Source organism: Hemibagrus wyckioides, linkage group LG14 (genome assembly GCF_019097595.1).
Source record: "Hemibagrus wyckioides isolate EC202008001 linkage group LG14, SWU_Hwy_1.0, whole genome shotgun sequence".
NCBI lineage: Eukaryota > Metazoa > Chordata > Actinopteri > Siluriformes > Bagridae > Hemibagrus > Hemibagrus wyckioides.
Genome location: NC_080723.1, coordinates 21,578,436 through 21,604,271, shown reverse-complemented (window position 1 = coordinate 21,604,271; position 25,836 = coordinate 21,578,436). Strand labels below are relative to the sequence as shown.

General features: G+C 42.1%; 1 protein-coding gene across 1 annotated transcript in view; it reads right to left on the bottom strand.

Moving 5' to 3' along the window:
- Nucleotides 1-22,237, bottom strand: part of tspan17 (tetraspanin 17) — a 30,623-nt gene extending 8,386 nt beyond the window's left edge. Inside the window, exons 1-6 of the mRNA XM_058407633.1 lie at nt 21,709-22,237; nt 9,198-9,248; nt 7,723-7,869; nt 6,036-6,206; nt 5,530-5,655; nt 4,221-4,268 (exon numbers count right to left, since the gene is read on the bottom strand). Coding sequence (XP_058263616.1) covers nt 4,221-4,268; nt 5,530-5,655; nt 6,036-6,206; nt 7,723-7,869; nt 9,198-9,248; nt 21,709-21,795 — 630 coding nt within the window. The 5' untranslated portion in view covers nt 21,796-22,237. The remainder of the gene's footprint in view (nt 1-4,220; nt 4,269-5,529; nt 5,656-6,035; nt 6,207-7,722; nt 7,870-9,197; nt 9,249-21,708) is intronic.
- Between the last annotated feature and the right edge of the window lie 3,599 nt (nt 22,238-25,836).

The window sequence follows — 25,836 nt, the reverse complement described above, 5'->3', positions numbered from 1 at the left end:
GTTTCTCCCACTTCCTCTCCACACCCTTCCACACAGAAAAGGGTGTCTGAAAAAAAAAAAAGAATACAGCAACACTAGACTAACAGGATACAAAAGATTCAAAAGAATTGCACTGGTTTCAGTCGGTGGATATTTTCCATGGCCTGATACCTGATAGCTGTTACTCATGGAAAAACAGAGAGTCGTACCTCACAGTAAAGACTAAAGTACGACGAGAAGAACTGGATTAAAGACATAACACAGTTACAAGAACAATTTAATACAATTTCCCTAAGAATCAGGTTTCCTAGTCTGAATTATAAGAATAGAGCTTCTTGATTAAATCTTAAATATTACATTTCTGTAAACTGACCATTCTGCAAGATCATGTGTGTAGATACACCAATCAGGCACAACATTATGACCAGTAACAGGTAAAGTGGTGATCTCCTCATCATGGCACCTGTTATATCCCTTAGTGGGTGGGATATATTAGGCAGTAGGTGAACATGTTGTCCTCACAGTTGATGTGTTAGAAGCAGGAAAAATGGACAAGCGTAAGGATTTGAGCGAGTTTGACGAAGGGCCAAATTGTGATGGCTAGACCACTGGATCAGAGCATCTCCAAAACTGCAGCTCTTGTGGGGTGTTCCCGGTCTGCAGTGGTCAGTATCTATCAAAAGTGGTCCAAGGAAGGAACAGTGCTGAACCGGCGACAGGGTCATGGGTCGAGGCTCACTGATACACGTGAGGAGTGAAGGCTGGCACGTGTGATCCGATCCAACAGACGAGCTACTGTTGCTGAAATTGCTGAAGAAGTTAATGCTGGTTCTGATCGAAAGGGGTCAGAATACACAGTGCAGGACGGGTCAGGGCTGTTTTGGCAGCAAAAGGGGGACCAACACAATATTAGGCAGGTGGTCATAATGTTATGCATGATCAGTGTAGGTAACAGTTAAAAATGCAGGAAGCGGAGCTTTCTAAACTGACAGCCGAGAACAGAATCCTCTCGTGTCCTGATTGGCTGAATGTTGCTCCTGAGAACTTCACCATTAACAACAAAACGAACCATTCTTAAGAATCTTTCAGTACAGTTGATCCATTTCTCATGTTTTTCCTTCCCTAAAAACATCCTGGAGCATTACTGTTTGAGACAGAAGCCTGAAATAAAACAGTGAGAGCTTTCAAAGTTACCGAACACCCTAATGACCATCACTCAGCATGTCCAAAACTCAGTGTAGACTCGCAACTATCCTATGCCTGAGAAAACATGCTGACTGTTCCAAAGTGTTATCTGGTAGCAGGCTATAAGAATAGAATAGAATAGAATAGAATAGAATAGAATAGAATAGAATAGAATAGGAGACTTTCCAATGCCTGAGAAAACATACTGCTATCTGGTTGCAGGCTAAAAAAGAAAGAGAGAGAAAAAATAGAAAATAGAAAACAGAATAGAATAGAGGACTATCCTATGCCTAAGAATACAGTGATGGTTTCAAAGTGCTATCTGGTAGCATGCTATAAGAATAAACTAGAATATAATGGAATAAAATAGAATAGAATATATTGAAACAGAACAGAATTAAATTGAATATATCATAATAGGCATAGGAATGTTTTCTATTCTATTTCTATTGTATTCTACGAAAACACAGTGAATGTTCCAAAGTGCTGACACTGGAGACTCCTTCCATAAACGTTCGATCATGTCTAAGCAGTTATGCCCCCTTGTAAACAAGCTGTTGCCATAGAAACGCTGTCATATCCATCAACACACAGAGCGACTGCTTTAATCGCTTCATCTACCGCTGTTTGTTTTATTTTCAGTATCCAATAAAAGACGCAAATTAAATCAAGAGTACAGTGCGCTCCTAAATCACCCGCTCTGACAGCGTAGCCATGGTAACAGAGCTGGCGGGTGCCGTGACTTACCACGCCCGCGCTGAGGGAGAGCAGCGAGACCTGGCGTAGCACTCCGAGTTCCCGATTACAGAGCGCCGCTTTCCTCTGCCTAAAACGGGAAGCTAATTATCACCCTGACCAGCTCAAACTGTTATTACAGGCTCTGCTCCATGAGCTAAAGCGTTCAATTATTGCACTTAACCCCCTGAGGGTGGGGTCAGTGCTCACTCTGTGTCTCTGACAGAAAGAGAGAGAGAGCGTGATTTAAACACAATGACGTCTATAAACAGCATGTATCATTATCCTACGCTCATCGTATGGAGTGCGCCGGAAACACGTACGCACGATTTAAGGGGAAAGTCCAAAAAAATCGGTGTGCTCCTGTTAGGTTTGGGTCAAGTTTGTCAAATACGCTCTCAGCGAATTTGTATGAAACCTCAGTATGTGGTGTCGCTTCGGCGAACATTTCCCATGCAAATTAGTAAACTGTGACCTACTAAACTTCTAGCCTTGAAAGAGCGATGGAGCTCTGGATCAGAGACTCGCCAGGTTTTAAACCGGACACACTGGACAGCAGTTACACGCTCTGTCTAAAGCGTTGTGTTGAGTGAAACCCTGGTGTTTCCTAGCCTGAATGATAAGAATTCAGCTTCTTGATTAAATCTCAAGTAATTTATGTCAACGGAATATTCTGGAAGATCACATGTACACTAAATTGCAAAAAGTTCTGGGACACCCCTTCAAATGTCCAGAACTCAACCTGATAGAACACCTTTGGGATGAATTAGAGCGGAGACTGCGAGCCAGACCTTCTCGTCCAACATCAGTGCCTGACCTCACAAACGTGCTTCTAGAGAAACGGTCAAAAATTCCCATAAACACACTCCTAAACCTTGTGGAAAGCCTTCCCAGAAGAGTTGAAGTTGTTATAGCTGCAAAGGGCGGGACAACTCCATATTACATTCATGTGCATGTAAAGGCAGATGACCCAAAACTTTTGTCCTGTCTCTCAGTCTCTGCTCTAATTCATCCCAAAGGTGTTCTATCAGGTTGAGGTCAGGACTCTGTGCAGGCCAGTCAAGTTCCTCCACACCAAACTCACTCATCCATGTCTTTATGGACCTTGCTTTGGTCACTGGTGTGCAGTCATGTTGGAACAGGAAGGGGTCATCCCCAAACTGTTCCCACAAAGAGCATGAAATTGTCCAAAATGTCTTGGTATGAAGCTGAAGCATTAAGAGTTCCTTTCACTGGAACTAAGGGGCCGAGCCCAACCCCTGAATTCAATGATTTGGAGGGGTGTCCCAAAACTTTTGGCAAACAAGGTTAAAATGCAGGAGGCAGAGTTTTTTCTACACTGACAGTCTGAACTGTAAAAAGCTTAAAGTGTGCAAGAAGGAAGGAATAAAACAGAGCTGTTTGACGAACATCATCAACATCAACATGAGGTCTGACGGTGTGAGGAGGCAGAGACACTGTTAATCCACTGGAGCTGATAACAGTGTGGTGATGATGATGATGATGATGAATATACGGTGGCCAAGAAGTGCAGAACAAAATAATAAATCCAAAAACAAAACAATTTGGAAAACAAAATAAATCAGAAAAAATATATAAAAATCGGAAAACAAATTAAAAAAAAAAAAAAGCAAAACAAAACAAAAAAAAAATCAGAAAACAAAATAAAAAAATTGGAAAGCAAAAAAAAAAACAAAATCGGAAAGCAAAGTTAAAAATCAGAAAACAAAATAAAACATTCAGAAAACAAAATTTAAAAAATGGGAAAACAACAAAAAAAGGAAAACAAAATATAAAAATCGGAAAACAAAATAAAAAATTGGAAAAGGTAGGTATAGTTTGTGAATGGAATTCTTACCTCTGATTGGATCACTTTAAATCTTTTTAAAAAATAACAAACATTTATATTTATAAGAAAATAGAATTCATTCAGCGCTACTGTGAGGAAGGAGGTTCATATGGCGCGATTTTGGATATACTGATAGCGTATCATGGAGTAAAGATTAGTTTGTGATCTCTAAAAACACACCAGAAGAACACAGGAATGTTTCGTAGAGCAAACTATTAAGGGATGTAAGGAGCGCTATAAGAGCAGAGCTGTGTTCATACACACACCAATCCACTTTCTACTGCTGCAGCTACTGCTGGACTTCCTGTAGATCCTGAGTGACAGATGTCTCGTCCAATCAGAGGGAAGAATTCCATTTACAAACTATACCTACCTTTTCCGCTTTGTCTGAATCGTCCTTGTGTTTTTTAGATTTGTTATTGTGTTTTGCACTTCTCAGCCACTGTATGATGATGATGATGATAGTACTTACTGCTTGGAGCCGCACGTCGTATCCACACTGGGTGTTCAGAACATCTTCCTGGAAAGAGGAACACAGGGTCACTCCTGATACACATGATGAGATGTTTAGTAAAGAAAAGCCTCAAAAAATGTGTGATGTTACAGTGTCACATTCACACTCACACACTCCCTCACACACTCCCTCACACACTCCCTCACACACTCCCTCACACACTCCCTCACACACTCCCTCACACACTCCCTCACACACTCCCTCACACACTCCCTCACACACTCCCTGGTGTGACTTTAGTGAGTGAGCTGAAAACATTCCTATGAATAAAACCCTGTACAGCGCTGTGATGGACTGAAGGAAAACAGATCAGTAGCAGACAGATGTGTGAGCGTCAGCACTGCAGAGATAAAACACACATGCACGCCACACCCACATGGAAGCACACACACATGTACACACACACAAGCACACACATACACCCACGCACGCACGCACACACACACAGATACACACACAGGCACGCACGTCTCTGTCCAAAAGGGAGATTCTCATTTCCTGAAGGAAACACTGTCAAGGAGCTGATAGGAAAAAATGTCACAGTAAGAAGGACAGAAAGAAAGATAAACAAACAAAGTAGTGTGTGAAGAGAAAGAGAGAGAGAGCAAAAGAGAGAAAGGCAGAGAGAGAGAGAGAGAGAGAGAGAGAGAGAGAAAAAAGGGAGAGAGAGAGAGAGAGAGAGAGAGAGAGAAAGAAAGAATGGAAGAAAGAGAGAGAGAGAGAGAGAGAGACAGAGAGAGAGACAGAGAAAAAGATGGAGAGAGAGAGAGAGAGAAAGAAAGAATGGAAGAGACAGAGAGAGAGAAAGAAAGGAAGAGACAGAGAGAGAGAGAGAGAGAGAGAGAGAGAGACAGAGAGAGTGAGAGAGAGAGAGAGAGAGAGAGAGAGAGAACAAGACGAGAAAATAGAACAGATGAAAAAGACTTAGACTTTTTGTAGACTTTTGTGGAAGTGTTGTGTGTGTGTGTGTATTTGTGTAGAAATCTGCTGTGATATTGTGTACAGTTGTGTATAGTGTGTGTTTGTTTCCGTTAACCCTCCAGGCTCAGGTGATTGTCTCCACCTACACACTGATTTCCACTCACTCTGAATACACCGCACTTCCAGAGAAAAAGGGTGGAGATATCTGGAGTACGTGTGTATAAGTGTGTATGTGTGTGTGCGTGCGCGTGTATGTGTGTGTGTGTGTGTGTGTGTATGTGTGTGTGTGTATGTGTGTGTGTGTATGTGTGTGTGTGTGTGCGTGCGTGGTGGAGAAGGTTCTCACAGCCGGGTCTTTGACACAGCAGGAGAAGGGAACTCCACAGCGCTCTCTGCTCGGGTTCAGCTCTGTGCAGTTGAAGTAGATGTTCTGGTTCCAGTCGTCCGGCCCGTGGGCACCGCAGCACAACCACTGACACACACACACACTTATCATCTCAATCATCAGTTTTTAATCACATTACATGACCACAACACCATAGTAACACAACTCCACATCACGGGTTTCTATTAATATTAATCTTATTGTTTCCATAGCAACAGCATAGTCTTCAAAGGAATCTCTACTTTGTAGCAGAAGAAACCCTGGTGTTTTATTACTGTTTAATAGTGGTGTAATGGGAATAAAACACTCAGGGAAGTGCTTTTAAATCACATGATTATTTTCCTCTAACTGCACATCCCACAGTGAGTTATTCCTTACTTCAGTTCCCAAGCAATGGCTCATGTCCCTTATGGACCTTTGTGGAAGAACCTCGAAGAACCACCGAGGACGTCTGAAGCAGAACTTACGTATTCCTGGGCGAAATCGATGAGGTTCTGCAGGTCGATGTCGTCTCGGTACGCTTTGACGTTGTTGTTGATGAAGAAGTTCAGCTGGTCTTTGATCCAGTCTTTGAAGACGAAGGCCAGGATTCCAGCTGTGAGTTCCAGGAAGAAGATCAGACCTAAGAACACGGAGAACTGCGGGAGAGCCAAACAAAGAAAGAAGGATGTAAAAAAAAAAAATAGGCGAAAGTTCATCAACACCTTACGTCTGTGGGCTGAAATCACACACAGATACGATACAGACTCATCGACTCACAACCTGACTCTGGCTCTCTGCAGCTTTTTACTGGAAAACACGGAGATTTACACAGAAAAATATATTTAACTTTTTAAAAATAATTTTATAAAAAAACAAAAAAATGCTTTAGCTCCAATAATTATTTCAAATATATTTATATATACATTCTTGCTAAATGAAAAAAAATTAAATTAATATCAAAAACCACCACAGAAAAAGGATTATTTCTTATTATTTGTAATATTATAATTATATTTAATATTTATATATATTTAATTTAATATAATACAAATAAAACGTTTTTTTATTATATTATTTTTTAATATAAGAATAAATAAATATATATATATATATATATATATATATATATATATATATATATATATATATATATATATAAAATAAATATATATATATTTGAGTTTTGATATTAATTTCAGTATCAGTCTTTTCATTTTTCTAGAACATTTCATTTTTCCAGGGCAACAGAAAAACATCTGTCCTATCACCTGTAGACTGCATCGTGTTCCAGATGTGGCCAGAAGCCCAAAAGAGCAAAACAGTTCTGTCTGGGTGGGAGGGGCCTTCCTTTGTCAATCATAGTGACCCTAGCCAATCACAGCCATCTGTGGGCTCAATTATGCGGAAGAGGGCGAACAGCACTTTTCCTCCGACTGTTCCACAGCCCTGTGGGGGCAGCAGGAGCAGCAGTTTGAAATGATACCTTCAGTGAACGGAGATATCTATAAGAGCTGGGAGAGAGAGCTCTGGTGACTTGTGAGAGTTGTGGGCGTGTCCACTAGCATTTCATGCAGATACTTAGAGGTCACGTGATCTGTGGCAAAGATCACACTCCTTTATCTCGTATGATATGATGCAGATTAACACTGCTGAGTTTTATAGGCCGACGCTAAACATTCCAACGATTCATTCCAGCCGCAAGAAAATGGATTCGGAATACTAGTTGCTCCACCCACTGATAAACGATATTACTATGGCAACCAGTAGTAGGGAACGCCTCCTGATGGCTTCATAGTACAGTGACTGGAGACTTGTGTGAATATAATTTTAGCCTTCACCCTCACCGATGGGTAGAGATCAGGAATCGGACAAAATTATATTAAGAATCACTTTTAAATGGTCATGGTTAATCATTTATATAGAAACTTTTTCCTCTTTTTAATGAGGATCGTCCAGTCTCAGGCTGACCGGTACCGGACGTGTGGTGTTCGACATCAGAAAAATGTTTGCTTAGACTTTGTTGTGGATTTGCTCCACTCAAGCGGGTAATTAATTCCATCCTTATTTCCACGAGGGGCTGAATAAACCTTGAAACGATTGGGGAAGAGGAAACCGAGCCAAACATCTGCAGGAAACACACACACACACACACAGGGACAGTGCAAAACTCACAAATTTGAGCAGGAAGGTGTTTTCTCTCAGAGCGCCAATGCAGCCTGCGAAGCCGAGGATGAACATCACCCCTCCGACTACAATGAAGAGCCAGACGGGGTCGAAGCCGCCCAGGTCCGTGATGGACGACAGGTTCGACAGTACGCCCTGTGGAAACACGAATGTTACCATAGAAACCAAACATTTATAAAATCACCTGCACTTATAGAGGAGTAAAATCCAGCAGACACGGTGACTGACACGTGGTCCGCTCACACTCATCATCATGGCTTCAGCTGAAGTTCAGGTTAAACACTCAGTGCTGGAATTTATTTAAACAATGTGTGAGGGAGAAAAAGGTTTCTTTTCCACTTTTTTTTAACAATGTGCACATTGTTAAACCTGATTATTTTTTATTTTCAACAAAAACAGCACGACAGACCAAACACAATATAAAGCAATGAAAAAAATACAGAGAGAGAGAGAGAGAGAGAGAGAGAGAGAGAGAGAGAGAAGATAAAAAAGAGAGTAAGTGAGAATGAGAGTGAGTGTGCGTATAAGATATATATATGAGAATGAGAAAGAAAGAGAGTGAGAATGAGAGTGTGTGTGTGTGTAAAAGAGAGAGCTATAGAGAGAAGGAATAAAAAAGAAAGAGAGTAAGAAAGAGTGAGAGAGAGTGTGTGTGTATATATAAGAGAGTGAGAGAGAGAGAGAGAGAGAGAGAGAGAGAGAACTATACAGAAAGAGTAAATGAGAGAAAGAGAGAGAGAGAGATTGAGAAAGAGAGTGTGTGCGTGTGTGTGTGTAAGAAACAGACAGAGAGAGACAGAGAGAGAGACAGATTGTGTGTGTCTGTGTGTGTGTGTGTGTGTGTGTGTGTGTGTGTAGGAGATAGTGAGACAGAGACAGAGGCAGAGGAGAGAGTGAATGAGAAAGAAAGTCAGTGAGTGAGAAAAAGAGAGAGTGTGTGTATAAGAGATAGTGAGAGATAGAGAAAGGCAATGAGAAAGAAAGAGTGAGAACCATAGAGAGAGAGTTATACAGTGAGTGAGAACAGGAGGTAATTTGTCTCTCTGCTGTTCCACTACAGTAAATCTAACGGTGTGTTGGATTCGTGTGGGAAAGACGGTATTTACAAGTTGAACATATATGAAGGCCACCACAAAGTGGGAATTACGAGTCGGTGTGGGTGTCAGTATGAGGGTAAACTGGTTGAAATGGAATTTTTTCTCTTCTCGTAGCTGGTTAAAGGAGAGAAACTGGTTAATTTAATTTGACTTCTTAACCTGTAAATACCAACATCCCAGAGGACTCCAACACACTATAAAATAAACTGTTAAAAAGCACAATTTAACCTAATGCTGCAGGAGTGCATCAAGAAGCAGAGAAGGTGCGTGTGTGTTGTGGAGGTAGTTAAGGAGAAAAAAGCAGAGGAATGTCAGGTATGTCATGAATCACCGGTGTTTCTTCAGCTCTTTGTGTTGTCTACTTGCCTTTTCAGCCCATGCCCACAGTCCGATTGCCAGGAACGCTGCTCCCAGCAACTAAAACACACACACACACACACACACCACAATCAGATTAGACCACTTATACAATTCATCCCCACCCTATACACCCGGCTCTGATATACGGCCTGTCCCTTATAGCCTTGCGCTTCTCCTTTGCGTCTCGTTTCACGGTTCTTAAGCTTTTCTCTTTTCACTCAAACCCTCATTAAAGCCCGCTAAGCAACTGCCTCTTACCCAGAATCCTTTGCGTCACTGGCGAGGACTGATATCGTAGCAGATGGGCTTGCTGTCAGAAGAGGTGAGATTGAGCGATGTGGCAGATGCGGCATCAATAACAAACCGATGGAGGAGGACAAGATATTTAAATGCGTTCGTTTCGAAGAGTGATTTAATGAAATAAGTGCGAGGACGTCTGCGTCAAAAACACGGTACATAAAATCTCTGGGTTTACGATGTCCGATCTGGAGAGTCTGACTGTTTCTGTCCAATTTATAAAGAGAAATATTAAACACACCTGAACCTGGTGTGTGACCCTGTAGCTGGACTGATAGGACGCTCTGAAATCATCACTCGCTGTCTGTTTTAACAGGAATTAAAATGCTCAGTTATACACAGAATGGTGCAGAAAACAAAAAACACTGACCATTCTGAGTGGAGCCTTGGTGGAGCTTATCTGAGCTGACAGGAAGGATATAGCAAGTCATAGAATTGCTCTTTACAGCCGTGCTGAGCAGAAAAGCATCTCAGGTCATTACAATCCTGAGGATGGTAAAGTCTTTGTCACATATACATTACTATACCTACCTATACATCCTTGGAAGACTGGGGTCAGAGCGCAGGAGCAGCCATGATGCAGGGGCCTTACACAAAGGCCCAACAGTGGGCTTGAACCCCAGTCTTCCAGTCAACGACCCAGAGCGCAGGGGCAGCTATGACACAGCCCCCTTGAGTGGAGAGGGTTAAGGGCCTTACTCAACTGCCCAACAGTGGCACCTTGGCAGTGCTGGGACTTCTGATCAACAAACCAGAGCTTTAACCACTTCAGCCACCACTAGTAGCAATAGTAGGATGAGCTAGAACAGCAGATGACCACATCGGGTTCCTCTGTCAGCTGAGAAGAGAGATCCGAGGCCACAGACTCACCCAGACTAGAGAGGTTCTTCTCTTAAAGACTGAACTCGATTATTTAGTTGAACTCAGCTGTTTATATATGTTTTGTCTTTCATCGCACATATTGTTCTCTGATTTATAGCATCACGTATTGTTGTCCTGCAGACGTAGTGGCTGAAAGTGTTCGCGGATGAAGAGCAATAAGGCACGAGTCAGGGGTCCGGTATCAGCCGTCGTAAAATCCCATAATCCCATTGCCTCCAGATGCGACTAATCCCAGGGGATTACAGAGGCACAGCGCTGCTCTCTCTTCACCTTCTAACTCTATACCACCAACAAGCTGCCCTTCTCTCTCTCTCTCTCACTCTCCATTTCATTTGCTCCTAATCTCTTTATTTCTCTCTTGCCCACTTCTATTCCTCTTCAGTGCCCAGATGTCGAAGAACCTCACCACATGTAGGAAAAACAGATACACATTTCGTTCCTAACAGCATACTAGTGCAGTAAAGTGTACACTAACTACAATGTATCAGTATACCTCCCACTAATGTGGATTGGGACACAGCCCAATAAACTCCCGCTTTCACACCACTCTAGGGCAGTGTAAATGGATATTTCACTGAAAACAATAAAACCTAGCTATGGCAGAAAGATGATAAAGTGCGGCCCAAACCTTATAAAAACCTTCTTATTGCTGTTCAGGCAACACAGAGCCGTTAATCCATAAAGTTTAGGGAACATGTCTGAATTAGCTCGCACCCAGCGGTCTAGACTTCACAATCTGGTTTCATGAAAGTGGCTCAGATTCTTTCGCTTGCCAATTTTTCCTGCTTCTAATACATGAACATTAAGAACAGAAGCTCTAATACACCGATCATGCATAACATTATGACCACCTGCCTAATATCGTGTTGGTCCCCCTTTTGCTGCTAAAACAGCCCTGACCCGTCCTGCACTGTGTATTCTGACCCGTCTATCAGAACCAGCATTAACTTCTTCAGCAATTTCAGCAACAGTAGCTCGTCTGTTGGATCGGATCACACGGGCCAGCCTTCACTCCACACATGCATCAATGAGCCTTGGCCATCCATGACCCTGTCACCGATTCACCACTGTTCCTTCCTTGGAGCACTTTTGATAGATACTGACCACTGCAGACCGGGAACACTCCACAAGAGCTGCAGTTTTGGAGATGCTCTGATCCAGTGGTCTAGCCATCACAATTTGGCCCTTCGTCAAACTCACTCAAATCCTTACACTTGTCCATTTTTCCTGCTTCTAACACATCAACTTTGAGGATAAAATGTTCACTTGCTGCCTAATATATCCCACCCACTAACAGGTACCATGATGAGAAAATAATCAGTCTTATTCACGGCACCTGTCAGTGGTTATAATGTTATGCCTGACCTTTAGTGACCTCTTCAGTAAAGCCAAGATGGAGGAAGCCCTGATAATAGCTGGGTCACTCCAACTGGTATTATATGATACAAATTTCAAAGAATATGAAAGATCGGAAAAAGAAAAGCTGCCTGAATTGCGGCGGCGCCAATGATGGCGTGGCATGTGATGTCATATCCGGTTGCCGCCGTATTCAAAGCGGTCTTCCTCAGACCAGTGTGATGACAGATAGGAGAGGATTCTGAATAGAAGCAATAGGGGTCCAAGCACCAAATGACACAATAATACAGAGCCACATCACAGCAGTTACTGACAGATCAGACATCTTCACCATGGGTTAGATCTCAGAGACAACAGATTAATCAATAGATAGCAACTCGTTAGTCGAACCCCTGACATCAACAGCGGTGTTTTCTTCGTTGATGTTCTATGCTAGTTCAGACTGGACATGATGACATCGAATGTTCGAAAATTCATCTACTAAATCCCATCCCTCTGGACAGAACTTCCTTCACTGGGCATTACTGCATGTGTGTGTGTGTGTGTGCGTGTGAGATAGACTGTTGACAGTAAGTGTTCTAATCACTGATTCATACCACAAATGACTCCCAGAACACTTCATCGCTTTCTTCTGCGTTTTTCCCGCACCTCTGTTTTCACTTGGAGTCGGATCACATCACGTGTAAACACTTTAACGAGCCGTGATTCAACTCCTGATTCATGTATTTTGGTCAGAATGAGTCAGTGTGTGTGTGTAAGCATGGAGCATGCTGGGAAATGGCAGGAACGTGGTGTCACTCCAGGAACAACTGAGAAAAAAGGGGAAACAGACGTGTGGCTCCCATCTGCCATCTGAACCTGACGGATGTGTCCGAGTACAAACTCGTGCACACACACACACAAACACACAGAGTTGCTTAGTGTTTCTTGCTGTCTCATGAATATGCACAGAGATGAAAGCTCACTCTCCATCTGACCGCAAATGCTTTCTCACGTGTGTACACGCGCACACACACAATCCAAGTTCTTTGTCTGCTTTAGTGAATAAGTGTGTGTGACAGAGAGAGACAATAGTCACCCTACACAATAGCTGAATTGAGCTCTTTAAGAGTTCATTCACTTTTCTCTCTCTCTCTCTCTCTCTCTCACACACACTTTGTTAACTGCATACCCATGGACTTAAACGAGTGTCGTGACAAGACCAGGATTAAACCCTATGTGAAATAAGCATTAAAGCAGTAAACTCTGTGTGTGTGTGTGTGTGTGAGAATGTGTGTGTGTGTGTGTGTGTGTGTGTGTAGAACTATAACATGTCCTAAAAGATGCTCGTTGAATAAACCTCCATAACGTTTAACACAGGGGATCAAAACAAACCCTACGTATCTACGGCAACACTCCGAGTTACGTGCCGTTAGGTCCGTGTGTCCATGTGTTCTGAAAAGCGTCATGGCAACACAGTAATGGCCCCTGCGGTCAGTTGAGGGAGGAAGAGGAAGTTTGGACCAGTCTCTCACCGAACCGGGTCAAAGATATGTACGTCACCGGCTGTGAGCTCCGATCGAACAGCGAGAGAAAATCCCTGGCAGGAAAGATGAAAGGAAATGGAAATGTGTCCAGGCCACGATGCTTTATGACGTTAAAAGGAAGTTCACGTCCTCTCAAGATACACAGGATACGACGGTCAGGAATCACCGATATCACGCTGGCTAGCAATCTGGACCCTTGCTTCCCTTGCTTATTCATGTCTGTAGCTTGAATATCCACAAATCTTCTGTTAATCCTATATAACTTTTCCTGCTGTAATGGTGTAACATGATATCTGGCCACGCCCCCTCTGATATTACCCCAGTAACGCTGTATTCTTCACCACATAGCTGAAAAAAGCTGGACAACATCCTGAAGACTTTCATTTTATTTTGTGGTACATCATTGGAAAAGTGATCATTTTCTTTTAGCTTCTTATATCACAGGAGAGAGAGAGAGATAGAGAGATGGAGAGACAGGGAGAAAGAGAGACAGAAAGACAGGGAAAGAGACAGAGAGAGGCAGAGGCAGAGACAGAGAGACAGGAAGAGACAGACAGAGACAGAGAGAGGGATAAAGAGAGACATGTAGAGGGATAGAGAGAGAGAGAGAGAGAGAGAGAGAGAAGCAGAGAGACAGAGGGATAAAGAGAGAGAGAGTTAGAGAGAGAGAGAGAGATGTATTGTATGTAATCAGGGTTAGTGTTGTTGGGATTTGTCCTCTAACAAAGGCAGATTCAGTGGCACATAATGAGAGGTTAAGATTCTCAGGCAGGGAACGTTAAAGAGACGGAGAAGGTGGGGGTGGAAATGAGCTCCGAGTCGTCCGGAGGGGGGTTTTAGGCACAACACACACCATTCATCACCGACTACAAGAGACAAAACCGCAAGCTGGATGGAATTTACGGCTACGAGAGGGATGCCGAGGACCAGAGTTTCCCCAGAAACCGCCTTCACTCGTCATGACTCAGAGCTCCCGGAAAAGACTCCCTGCTCCGTCCCTGCTCCATCCCTGCTCCGTCCAGTCCCGAGTAAAACACAACAGAACACTACACACATCACCTTATACTACATTTCACACATCAGCACTGATGATAATAATAATAATACAAGTAGTTATCATTAATAAATACGTAAACACGACTTCCTGAAGCAGAGATTGTAGGTTCGTCTATGTAGATACACAGATTCTGGATTCAGGTAAAGTCAAAAAAAGGGGAAAGAAAGCCTGTTAAGGGTTCTCTAAGCAAGGACAGAACAGGAACATCACATCAACAAACGTGTTAAAGACATGAGGAGCATCTCAACTCTCATACTGATGAACTGTCATACTCTGCTGTGTAGTGTGAATAGTGTGAGTGAGAGGATACGACTTCTAACATTCACACACTACAGCACATAATCTAATAAGGTATTAGTGTATAGTGTATAATGTGTAGTGCATAGAGAAGTTGAGTACAGTGTGTAGTGTTAACATATGTGTAGTGTATAGTTATGTGTATAGTGTACGAGTATAGTGTGTAGTGTATGTGTATAGTGTAAGAGTGTAGTGTATAGTGTGTAGTATAATCCTATAGTGTGTAGTGCATGTGTGTAATGTAAGGGTATAGTGTACAGTGTAAGCATATAATGTGTAGTGTAATCCTATAGTGTGTAGTGTAATGGTATAGTGTAGCTGTGTAATCCTATAGTGTGTAGTGTATAGTGTAGTATAAGAGTATAGTGTAAGCATATAATGTGTAGTGTATAGTGTGATCCTATAATGTGTAATGTATAGTGTAGTAGTGAATAGGGTAGTAGTGTAAGCATATAGTGTGTAGTGTGTAATGTAAGAGTATAGTGTATAGTACAGTAGTGTATAGTGTAGTAGTGTAAACCTATAGTGTGTAGTGTAAGCATATAGTGTGTAGTGTACGTGTATAGAGTTTACAGTGTAATTGTAGCAGTGTAGGTGTGTAGTGTAGCAGTGTAAGTGTAGTGTGTAAGCAAGCTGTATACGTATATAATGAGCAACGTGTAGTGTAGCAGCGTAAGTGTGCAGCGTAAGTGTGCAGTGTAGCAGCGTAAGTGTGCAGCGTAAGTGTGCAGCGTAAGTGTGCAGTGTAGCAGCGTAAGTGTGCAGTGTAAGTGTGCAGCGTAAGTGTGCAGCGTAAGTGTGCAGTGTAAGTGTGCAGTGTAAGTGTGCAGTGTAAGTGTGCAGTGTAGCAGCGTAAGTGTGCAGTGTAAGTGTGCAGTGTAAGTGTGCAGCGTAAGTGTGCAGCGTAAGTGTGCAGTGTAAGTGTGCAGTGTAAGTGTGCAGTGTAAGTGTGCAGTGTAAGTGTGCAGTGTAAGTGTGCAGTGTAGCAGCGTAAGTGTGCAGCGTAAGTGTGCAGCGTAAGTGTGCAGCGTAAGTGTGCAGTGTAGCAGCGTAAGTGTGCAGTGTAAGTGTGCAGTGTAAGTGTGCAGTGTAAGTGTGCAGTGTAAGTGTGCAGTGTAAGTGTAGCAGTGTAAGTGTGCAGTGTAAGTGTGCAGTGTAGCAGCGTAAGTGTGCAGTGTAAGTGTGCAGCGTAAGTGTGCAGCGTAAGTGTGCAGCGTAAGTGTGCAGCGTAAGTGTGCAGTGTAAGTGTGCAGTGTAAGTGTGCAGCGTAAGTGTGCAGTGTAGCAGCGTAAGTGTGCAGCGTAAGTGTGCAGTGTAAGTGTGCAGCGTAAGTGTGCAGTGTAAGTGTGCAGTGTAAGTGTGCAGCGTAAGTGTGCAGTGTAAGTGTGCAGTGTAGCAGCGTAAGTGTGCAGCGTAAGTGTGCAGCGTAAGTGTGCAGTGTAGCAGCGTAAGTGTGCAGTGTAAGTGTGCAGTGTAAGTGTGCAGTGTAAGTGTGCAGCGTAAGTGTGCAGTGTAAGTGTGCAGCGTAAGTGTGCAGTGTAAGTGTGCAGTGTAAGTGTGCAGCGTAAGTGTGCAGCGTAAGTGTGCAGTGTAAGTGTAGCAGCGTAAGTGTGCAGTGTAAGTGTGCAGTGTAAGTGTGCAGCGTAAGTGTGCAGTGTAAGTGTGCAGCGTAAGTGTGCAGTGTAAGTGTGCAGCGTAAGTGTGCAGTGTAGCAGCGTAAGTGTGCAGCGTAAGTGTGCAGTGTAAGTGTGCAGCGTAAGTGTGCAGCGTAAGTGTGCAGCGTAAGTGTGCAGTGTAAGTGTGCAGTGTAAGTGTGCAGTGTAGCAGCGTAAGTGTGCAGCGTAAGTGTGCAGCGTAAGTGTGCAGTGTAAGTGTGCAGTGTAAGTGTGCAGTGTAAGTGTGCAGTGTAAGTGTGCAGCGTAAGTGTGCAGTGTAAGTGTGCAGTGTAAGTGTGCAGCGTAAGTGTGCAGCGTAAGTGTGCAGCGTAAGTGTGCAGTGTAAGTGTGCAGTGTAAGTGTGCAGCGTAAGTGTGCAGTGTAAGTGTGCAGCGTAAGTGTGCAGTGTAAGTGTGCAGTGTAAGTGTGTAGCATATAGTGTAAGTGTAGAATATAAGTATAGATAGTACAGTAGGTTAATAGTCACAAGTACAACAGCAGCAGGTGAGTATCACAACACCACAGGTCACAACAAGTCGCTGCATTGTGTAAGGTATAATCCATTCCAGTCATGAGTGTGTATTCACACAGTCAGGGGAGAGAGAGAGAGAGAGAGAGAGAGAGAGAGAGAGAGAGATAGAAAGAGAGAAAGAGAGCGTTTAGACAATTGTTTCTTTCTAAACCGGTCTCGACCAGCCCGAGGCTGATTGTGGAAACGCCTCAGTTTCAGACAAACGGACAATCACAGCACAGTAAATGAATGAGAGCAGACACACGTTATATACACCGATCAGGCATAACATTATGACCACCTGCCTAATATTGTGTTGGTCCCCCTTACGCTCTGACCTGTCCTGTAAGTTGCGAGATGGGGCCTCCATGGATCGGACTTGTTCATTCAGCACATCCCACAGATGCTCAAATGGATTGAGATCTGGGGAATTTGGCCAAGTCAACACCTCAAACAGGTTGTTGTGGTCATCAAACCATTCCTGAACAATTTTTGCTTTGTGGCATGGAGCATTATCCTGCTGAAAGAGGCCACAGCCATCAGGGAATAATGTTCTGGGTGTACATGGTCTGCAACAATGCTTAGGTATGTGGTACGTGTCAAAGTAACATCCACATGGATGGCAGGACCCAAGGTTTCCCAGCAGAACATTGCCCAAAGCATGACACTGCCTCCGCTGGCTCGCCTTCTTCTTCTGGTACCATGTGTTCCACAGGTATGCGACGCACATGCACCCGACCATCCACGTAATGTAAAAGAAAACGTGATTCATCAGACCAGGTCACCTTCTTCCACTGCTCCGTGGTCCAGTTCTGATGCCCATTATTGGCGCTTTCAGTGGTGCACAGGGGTCAGCATGGGCACCCTGACTGGTCTGCTGCTATGCAGCCCTTATACACAACAAACTGTGATGCACTGTGTATTCTGACACCTTTCTATCAGAACCAGCATTAACTTCTTCAGCAGTTTGATCAACAGTAGCTCGTCTGTTGGATCGGCTCACACGGACCAGCCTTTGCTCCCCACGTGCATCAGTGAGCCTTGACCACCCATGACCCTGTCACCGCTTCACCACTGTTCCTTCCTTGGAGCACTTTTGATAGATACTGACCACTGCAGACTGGGAACACTCCACAATAGCTGCAGTTTTGGAGATGCTCTGATCCAGTGGTCTAGCCATCACAATTTTTCCTGCTTCTAACATCAACTTTGAGGACAAAATGTTCACTTGATATCTAATATATCCCACCCACTAACAGGTGCCATGATGAGGAGATCGTCAGTCTTATTCACTTCACCTGTCATAATGTTATGGCTGATCGGTGTAAATATAACTATAATAACAGCCATGATTCTCATCTGATGAAGGTTTGGAGTACACTCAGGTCACAAGGTCAGAATGTAAAGGTTAAAATATGAACATGCTGCAAACATCTGACCTTGAGGAACATCTTGAAGGTTTGTTAAAGCGATATTTACATTACTGGGGTGTGAAGCAGCATTTTATAATCCTTTTGTGCGTCTCTAACATACCTGACTCACCACATCACCACTTACTGCTGATAACATAGCGATCCTCTGCAACTACACTCCAACTCCAAAAGAGCCGAGTCTCTGGATTTGATGAATACGGAATATCTGGCATGCATATATATATATATATATATATATATATATAAATGGCATATCTGATCTAGATCAACCATTTCAAAAAAGTTCCATATATAACACACACTCCTGGTTTAGAGGACAGTGTGAGAGAGAGAGAGAGAGAGAGAGAGAGAGAGAGAGAGCTGAGCCTATTGTTTATCTGTACTGAAGAGAAGATGAAGAATCAATTTCCTCACAGGATCTAACACACCTAACACATCCTCTGTCAGTGCTGTGTGTGAGACAGGATGCTCGGTGCACTGAAGGCGGGATAACTCCATGATCTTTCCTAACATGAGAATGAGCAATGAATTACCAACATGACGGATTCACACAAGACTGACATTCCCTGAGATACTCCTGGAATAATCACATTACCCTCCGGTGTAAAGGTACACACATTACTCATGTCTACATTTACCTCTCATACCCCATCACAACTTCTCATACCCCATCACAGCCTCTCATACCCTTTTATACCCCCCCACCACCTCCCATACCCTTTCACACCCCCCAAGACACCTTTCATACCCTTACAGAACCGTGTCTCAGATCCAAAACCCTCACCATATGCTCAGATTCACTAATCTAGAAAAACCAGAAGAGTGAAAGACAAACACTTCCTGTAACAGAAGCACTCAGGATTTTGTGACAGCAAAAAAGATTGCTACACAAACTCTGAGACATAACGTTTATTGTCCAGTCCATCCACACATGGGTCAAATGGTGCTATTTACATTGGTGTTGCAGCACACGGACACGTCATGTTCGTTTCTGACGTGCACACGCAGCGCTCCAGACAGCTACCAGATTCACATGGCTACAAAATTACACAGTTAAAAGCAAGAGAAATCAGCCTTAAGGCTAATCCAGTCTGAACAGAGCTTCATATCAAGTGCTGTTAGGGAAAGAAACAAAATACACAGGCTGAAAGTAAAGACAAGAATCTGGATCTATAGCTAATTTATCACAATATTATCTCTCATCAACTTCTCACCACCTCTCATACCCCATCACCACCTCTCATACCCCATCACCACCTCTCATACCCCATCAAAACCTATTATATACCTTTATAGCCTCTTATACACCTTCACAACCTCTTATACCCTCTCACCACCCCTTATACACCATCACAACCTTTCATACACCTCTCACCACCTCTCATACCCCATCACCACCTCACAACCTATTAAACACCTTCACAACCTCTCATACCTTCTCACCACCCCTTATACCCCATCACAACCTTTCATACACCTCTCACCACCTCACAACCTATTAAACACCTTCACAGCCTCTCATACACCTTCACAACCTCTCATACCTTCTCACCCCCTCTCATACCCCATCACAACCTCTTATACAATCTTACAACCTCTCGCCCCACTCACAACTTCTCATACCCTCTCACAACCTCTCAGAAAAAGAGAGAGAGAGAAAGAGAGGGACAGAACAATAGAAAGAGTGACAGAGAGAATGAGAATGAGAGACAGAAAGAGACAGACAGAGAGAAAGAATGAGAGAGGGATAGAAAGAGAGAAAGAAAGACAGACAGAGAGAAAGAGACAGAGAGAGAGAGAGAGAGAGAGAGAGAGAGACGGCACGAGAGACAGAGAGAATGAGAGAGAGAGAGACAGATGGTGTAAGGTATACAGTGTCAGTTAAAAGGTGCTGAGTTTTCTGAAGCAGAAGCTCTGACAGTCGAACCTCTGCAATTCTCAGGGTTATATTCCGATACGTTATGGTTTCTATAGTAACCACTCAGTCACAGGGATTTGTATGGCGTACTCTGGACTAAGTGTAACGAACTAAAGAAAAATCAGAAAGCGTTCTTTGAGAACGTTTAAGGAAGGAGTCTCCAGTGTCACAGCTTTTGCCAGTGAGGGAGCAAATCTTCCCAGCTGCTATAAACGTAAGTGATAACTAGAAACACACTCTCATGGACATTAAACCATAACACACAAAGAAAGAGTACGACACGTTACAGAATAAGAGGCTGCACATGACGGCAAACCTTACTGTGATGTAACACTGAAACTCCACAGGAAATACCAAATATGGTTATGGTAACTATGACATCAACACCATATGATCTGATGGTGATTACATGAAATACGACAAGTGACGTCCGAAAGGTTTACGTTATTTTAGGTGTAAATTTCCCATCTGGATGAATAAAGTATCTATCTTTCTATCTGTCTGTCTGTCAGTCGGTCAACCTGTCTGTCTGTCAACTTGTCTGTCTACCTGTCTGTCTGTCTATCTGTCAGTCAGTCTGTCTACCTATCTGTCAGTCTGTCTACCTGTCATTCTGTCCATCTGTCTTTCTGTCTGTCTACCTGTCAGTCTGTCTAACTGTCATTCTGTCCATCTGTCTACCTACCTGTCAGTCTGTCTATCTGTCAGTCTGTCTATCTGTCAACCTGTATGTCTGTCAACCTGTATGTCTGTCAACCTGTCTGTCTGCATGTCAATCTGTCTACCTGTCTGTCAGTCTATCTGTCAGTCTGTATGTCTGTCTATCTGTATGTCTGTCAGTCTATCTGCCTGTCAGTCTGTCTACCTATCTGTCAGTCTGTCTACCTGTCAGTCTGTAAGTCTGTCTACCTGTATGTCTGTCAGTCTATCTGTCAGTCTGTCTACCTGGCTGTCTGTCAGTCTATCTGTCAGTCTGTCTACCTATCTGTCAGTCTGTCTACCTGGCTGTCAGTCTGTCTACCTGGCTGTCTGTAAGTCTGTCTACCTGGCTGTCTGTAAGTCTGTCTACCTGTCAGTCTGTAAGTCTGTAAGTCTGTCTACCTGTCAGTCTGTAAGTCTGTCTACCTGTCAGTCTGTCTACCTGGCTGTCTGCCGGTCTGTCTGTCAACCTGTCAGTCTGTCTGTCTTTTCCCTTCAGGATACCTGAGACAAACTAAAACAGTGAGGAAAACCATAAATATTCGGACAAACAGAAACTACAGAGCAGGATTAGGAAGGGAAAAAAATACTAAACACAATGGTGGATTTAATATTAAATGTTACAGAATGATAGAAAGTAGGTTTATTATAAATGTAAAAAAAAAATGTTTTTTTTTTTTTTTTTTTGAAGATGCCTGGCCAATTTTTTAAAGACATTTTTACTCGTTTTATTAAAAGGTTTAGTTATTTATTTATTTTTTAAACGATAAATGAAGAGCGAATGAAGCACATCCACACTTTCTGAGAGGTGAACCAAAGACATGGCAGCACAACAATGAAGATTTAGATGAGGAAAATAATTATAAAAATGTGTTAAAATACTCACCCAAAATATAATATTAAAGCCGAAGAGAAAATATTTGACGCAGCAGCTCACTTCAGCTCCTTTGTAGTGGTGATGTTTCCTACTCATCCTGAGCCAAAATAATAAAATAAAAACCCTAATAAAGAGCTCTCAGCCTTGACTTTACTCCCTAAATGCACATAAAACAAACAAAAACAAAAACAAACAAACAAGCTAGACGTTTATGAACCCCTAGCTAGCCAGGCAGGCATCCATAATTAGCTAGCCGAGTGAGCAACCTGGCTGCTAGCTAACAACAACAACAACAACAACAACAACAAGAGGCTAGCATCAGCGCTCGTGCTCACAAAATATTCGTGACACGGCGCTGGGAAACGCTCGGCGACACGCTGCCATTAACGTCAGGCTGCAGGAATCAATTCTGGTGATGTTTAACGGGATTTGGGACTGGGAGAAATTTTCAGCTTTAAGCAAGCCATTAAAATAAAAAGCGAGCGCGAGCGCGGCAACAACAAGCGCGCGAGAGTTTCGGGGGGAAAGGAAGGAGGGGGCCGAGAGGAGGGAAAAAAAACAAGATGGCCGCCAAAGTGATGACGTTTCAATATAAAAGTTGTGCGGCTAGAAAAGTTAGCCGTCCAAGCTAAAACTAAAGCACACGTGAAATTGTGTCAGTTTTGAAGCACTAATCTGATACAAAATATTCAGTTTTAATAAAAAATAATGTAATAAAAACAGCTGTTTTAGCATTTCAATCAATAACAAACTGTGGTAATGAAGCAAAGTTTCTGTTAGCATCCATGATAATACACTCTGAAGTGATTTCATTATTTATTTCTCTTAAACCACACAAACTATTTACCTTTTAATTAAAACATATATATACATGAATATGTACATAAAAGTATATATCATTTTTTATTCATGTAGTTACTTTAAATAATTATATATGGAATTTCTGTGAAACAAGTTCGCTCCTGTTCACAGCTACAGCTAAAAACAGACGTTTCCTCACCACACGCTTTCTTCTCTCTGTTGAAATTAATAATACACAATAATAATACACAATAATACACAAATAATAAGTTTGACATGTTATAAAGAATCGACAAATTGTGAACTAGCCTGTGTTGGAAGTAATTGAAAATAAAAAGCTACTTAAAAATGAAAAGTTACAGCTTGATGATCCTTCATTAAATGCTAAATATACATCTCATTACAAAAAACTCCATTGTGTCAATGATTCTACATTTTAATTCAGTTTATGTGACATTTGTTGTAAATTAATTCAAATTCAAATTTTATTTGTCACATACATAATCGTACACAGTATGATATGCAGTGAAATGCTTAGACGACTATTTGTTTTGACCCTTGAAAAGGAAAAGGAAAGAGGAATAAGGACAGAAAAAAAGACAAGGATAATCTATCTATCTATCTATCTATCTATCTATCTATCTATCTATCTATCTATCTATCTATCTATCTACCTGTCTGTCTGTCTGCCTGTCTATCTATCTATCTATCTATCTATCTATCTATCTATCTATCTATCTATCTATCTATCTATCTATCTATCTACCTGTCTGTCTGTCAATCTATGTGCCTGTCTGTCTATCTATCTATCTATCTATCTATCTATCTGTCTGTCTGTCTGTCTGTCTGTCTGTCTGTCTGTCTGTCTATCTATCTATCTATCTATCTATCTATCTATCTATCTATCTATCTATCTACCTGTCTGTCTGTCTGTCTATCTATCTATCTATCTATCTATCTATCTATCTATCTATCTATCTATCTATCTATCTATCTAAGCAAAAATATTACTGGCATTTAAATAAGGAATAAAATCGGTCCTAACATTGCCCCCTGAAGGACACCCTTGAAAAAACATACAAGTGAATTTCCTTTTCCCATTGTTCCCAAATTTACACACACACACACACACACACACAAAATCTCGAAGCCCTGAAAAAAAGCTGATTATAAGTTTGAAAGTGTTTGACTGTGTGTGTGTGTGTATGTGTGTGTGTGGGTGTCTGTTTGGGTGTGTTCTCTTTAGTCAAGCTGTTACATGTTGAGTTGGGATAGAGTTGTTTATGCTGGCTCACAGTTACATGTATTCCTGTATTCTCATCATAATTACCGTGTGTTACTGCTGTTTTTATTACAAGATGACTCTTTTTATTCTTCCACTTCTACTATTGGTATATTATTGTATTATTGCGCCCATTTTGGCATGACTGACTGCTTTGTGACACAAACAGGTGGAGCGTCTCGATCGTCTCTTTAGCTCCCTGTGTAGTGGATCAGTATATAGTGTACATGAGATGGGACACTGCTAAGGATCCTGATTCTCTACACACTGGGACACCGATGACTCCTCAGTCACTCTAAACACTCAAACATATCAGATAATTCAGTTTTATACATCATATTAATGTGTTACTCTAATAAAAATAGTTTATTAAAACTTATTAATAAGAAACAATTAAAAGTCATTAGATTCAAACAAAATGGTTACAGGACATCAAATAAAATGTCAAATAAAATATGAATATGATACATATGAATATATATCATATTCCGCAACAGAACACAGTGAGCATCGATGGTCCCTAGTTTTTTTTGCGGTGCTTTATGCAGCATTTTACGGAACAAACGTTCCAGAGACCCGAAAGGATTTCACGATTGAGGTTGAGATTAAGAGAGAGAGAGAGAGAGAGATAGAAAGACAGAGAGAGAGATAGACAGACAGAGAGAGAGTGAGATATAGATTGAGTTAGAGAGAGAAACACACACACAGACCAATAGAGAGACAGAGAGAGAGAGAGAGACAGAGAGAGAAAGAGAGAGAGACAGACAGATAGACAGACAGACAGAGGGAGAGGGAGATGGAGAGTCAGTTAGAGAGAGAGACAGACAGATAGACAGACAGACAGAGGGAGAGGGAGATGGAGAGTCAGTTAGAGAGAGAGACAGACAAACCGATAGAGAGACAGACAGAGAGACAGAGAGTGAGATGGAGAGTGAGTTAGAGAGAGACACACAGACTGATAGAGAGACAGAGAAAGAGAGAGAGAGACAGAGAGACACAGACAGATAAAGAAAGTGAAAGAAAGAGAGAGAGAGAGAAAAAACCCTTAAAAATGGCCGACTCGCTGATAAGTGACCTGTGTAGTGAACTAGAGATCTGATTGAGACACAGCTGAAGTCAGGAGTCAGAATTGTGGGGTTTTTTTCTTTTTCATTGGCCATCAGTACTGTACAATAATGTTCCACCTAAATATACTGACTGACAGCAAAAAGGTGCTTTTAGTGTCTTTAAAGTGTCTTTAGTGACATAGTGCAGTGTTAAGGGGCCCCCTGGTGGCTCGGGGCCTTCAGCAAAAAATTAAAACACACCAAGCAGTTTATGTTCTTATTTTAAAAAATGACAAACACATTACCATATTTTGTGCTGAAATTATAATGTTGATATATAATGTTTTTACATCCTAGTCTTCTGCTTGGTTGTTAAAAACGTTCAGTCCTACCTCCTATTTTGGTCAAATGTACAAAATTTCAATCCAGTGACGAATATACACTGTCATAAATCAGCTTTATTGGAATATATTTCAGAAATTCACTGTAAAAACTCCCTGAGATGACACGAGGAGACTCCTCATCATCTCCAGAGACTCCTCATCACCAGAGAGTGTGATAATAAATCATTTCTCTTCTATAACTGTGTACTATATGGTCTAAAAGTGCAGCTCTGTAACCAGGAGCTTTGTTCTAGTTTGGACATTACGTTAAAGGACACTTCTGTCCACAGGTGTCTACATCACGCAGGACCTGACATGGTCCTGTCACGTTAACACCCTGGTGAAGAAGGCCCGGCAGCGTCTTTATCATCTCAGACTCCTGAAGGACTTTAAACTGCCCTCAAAGGTGCTAAAGACATTCTACACCTGCACCATTGAGAGCAATGACGGGAAGTATCACTCCCTGGTTTGGGAACAGCACCAAACAGGACAGGCAAGCTGTCCAGAGGGTGGTGCGATCAGCCGAGCGTACCATCCGCATATATATATATATATATATATATATATATATATATTTTTTTTTTTTTTTTTTTTGTTTTGTTTTTATATTTTTATATTTTTATAT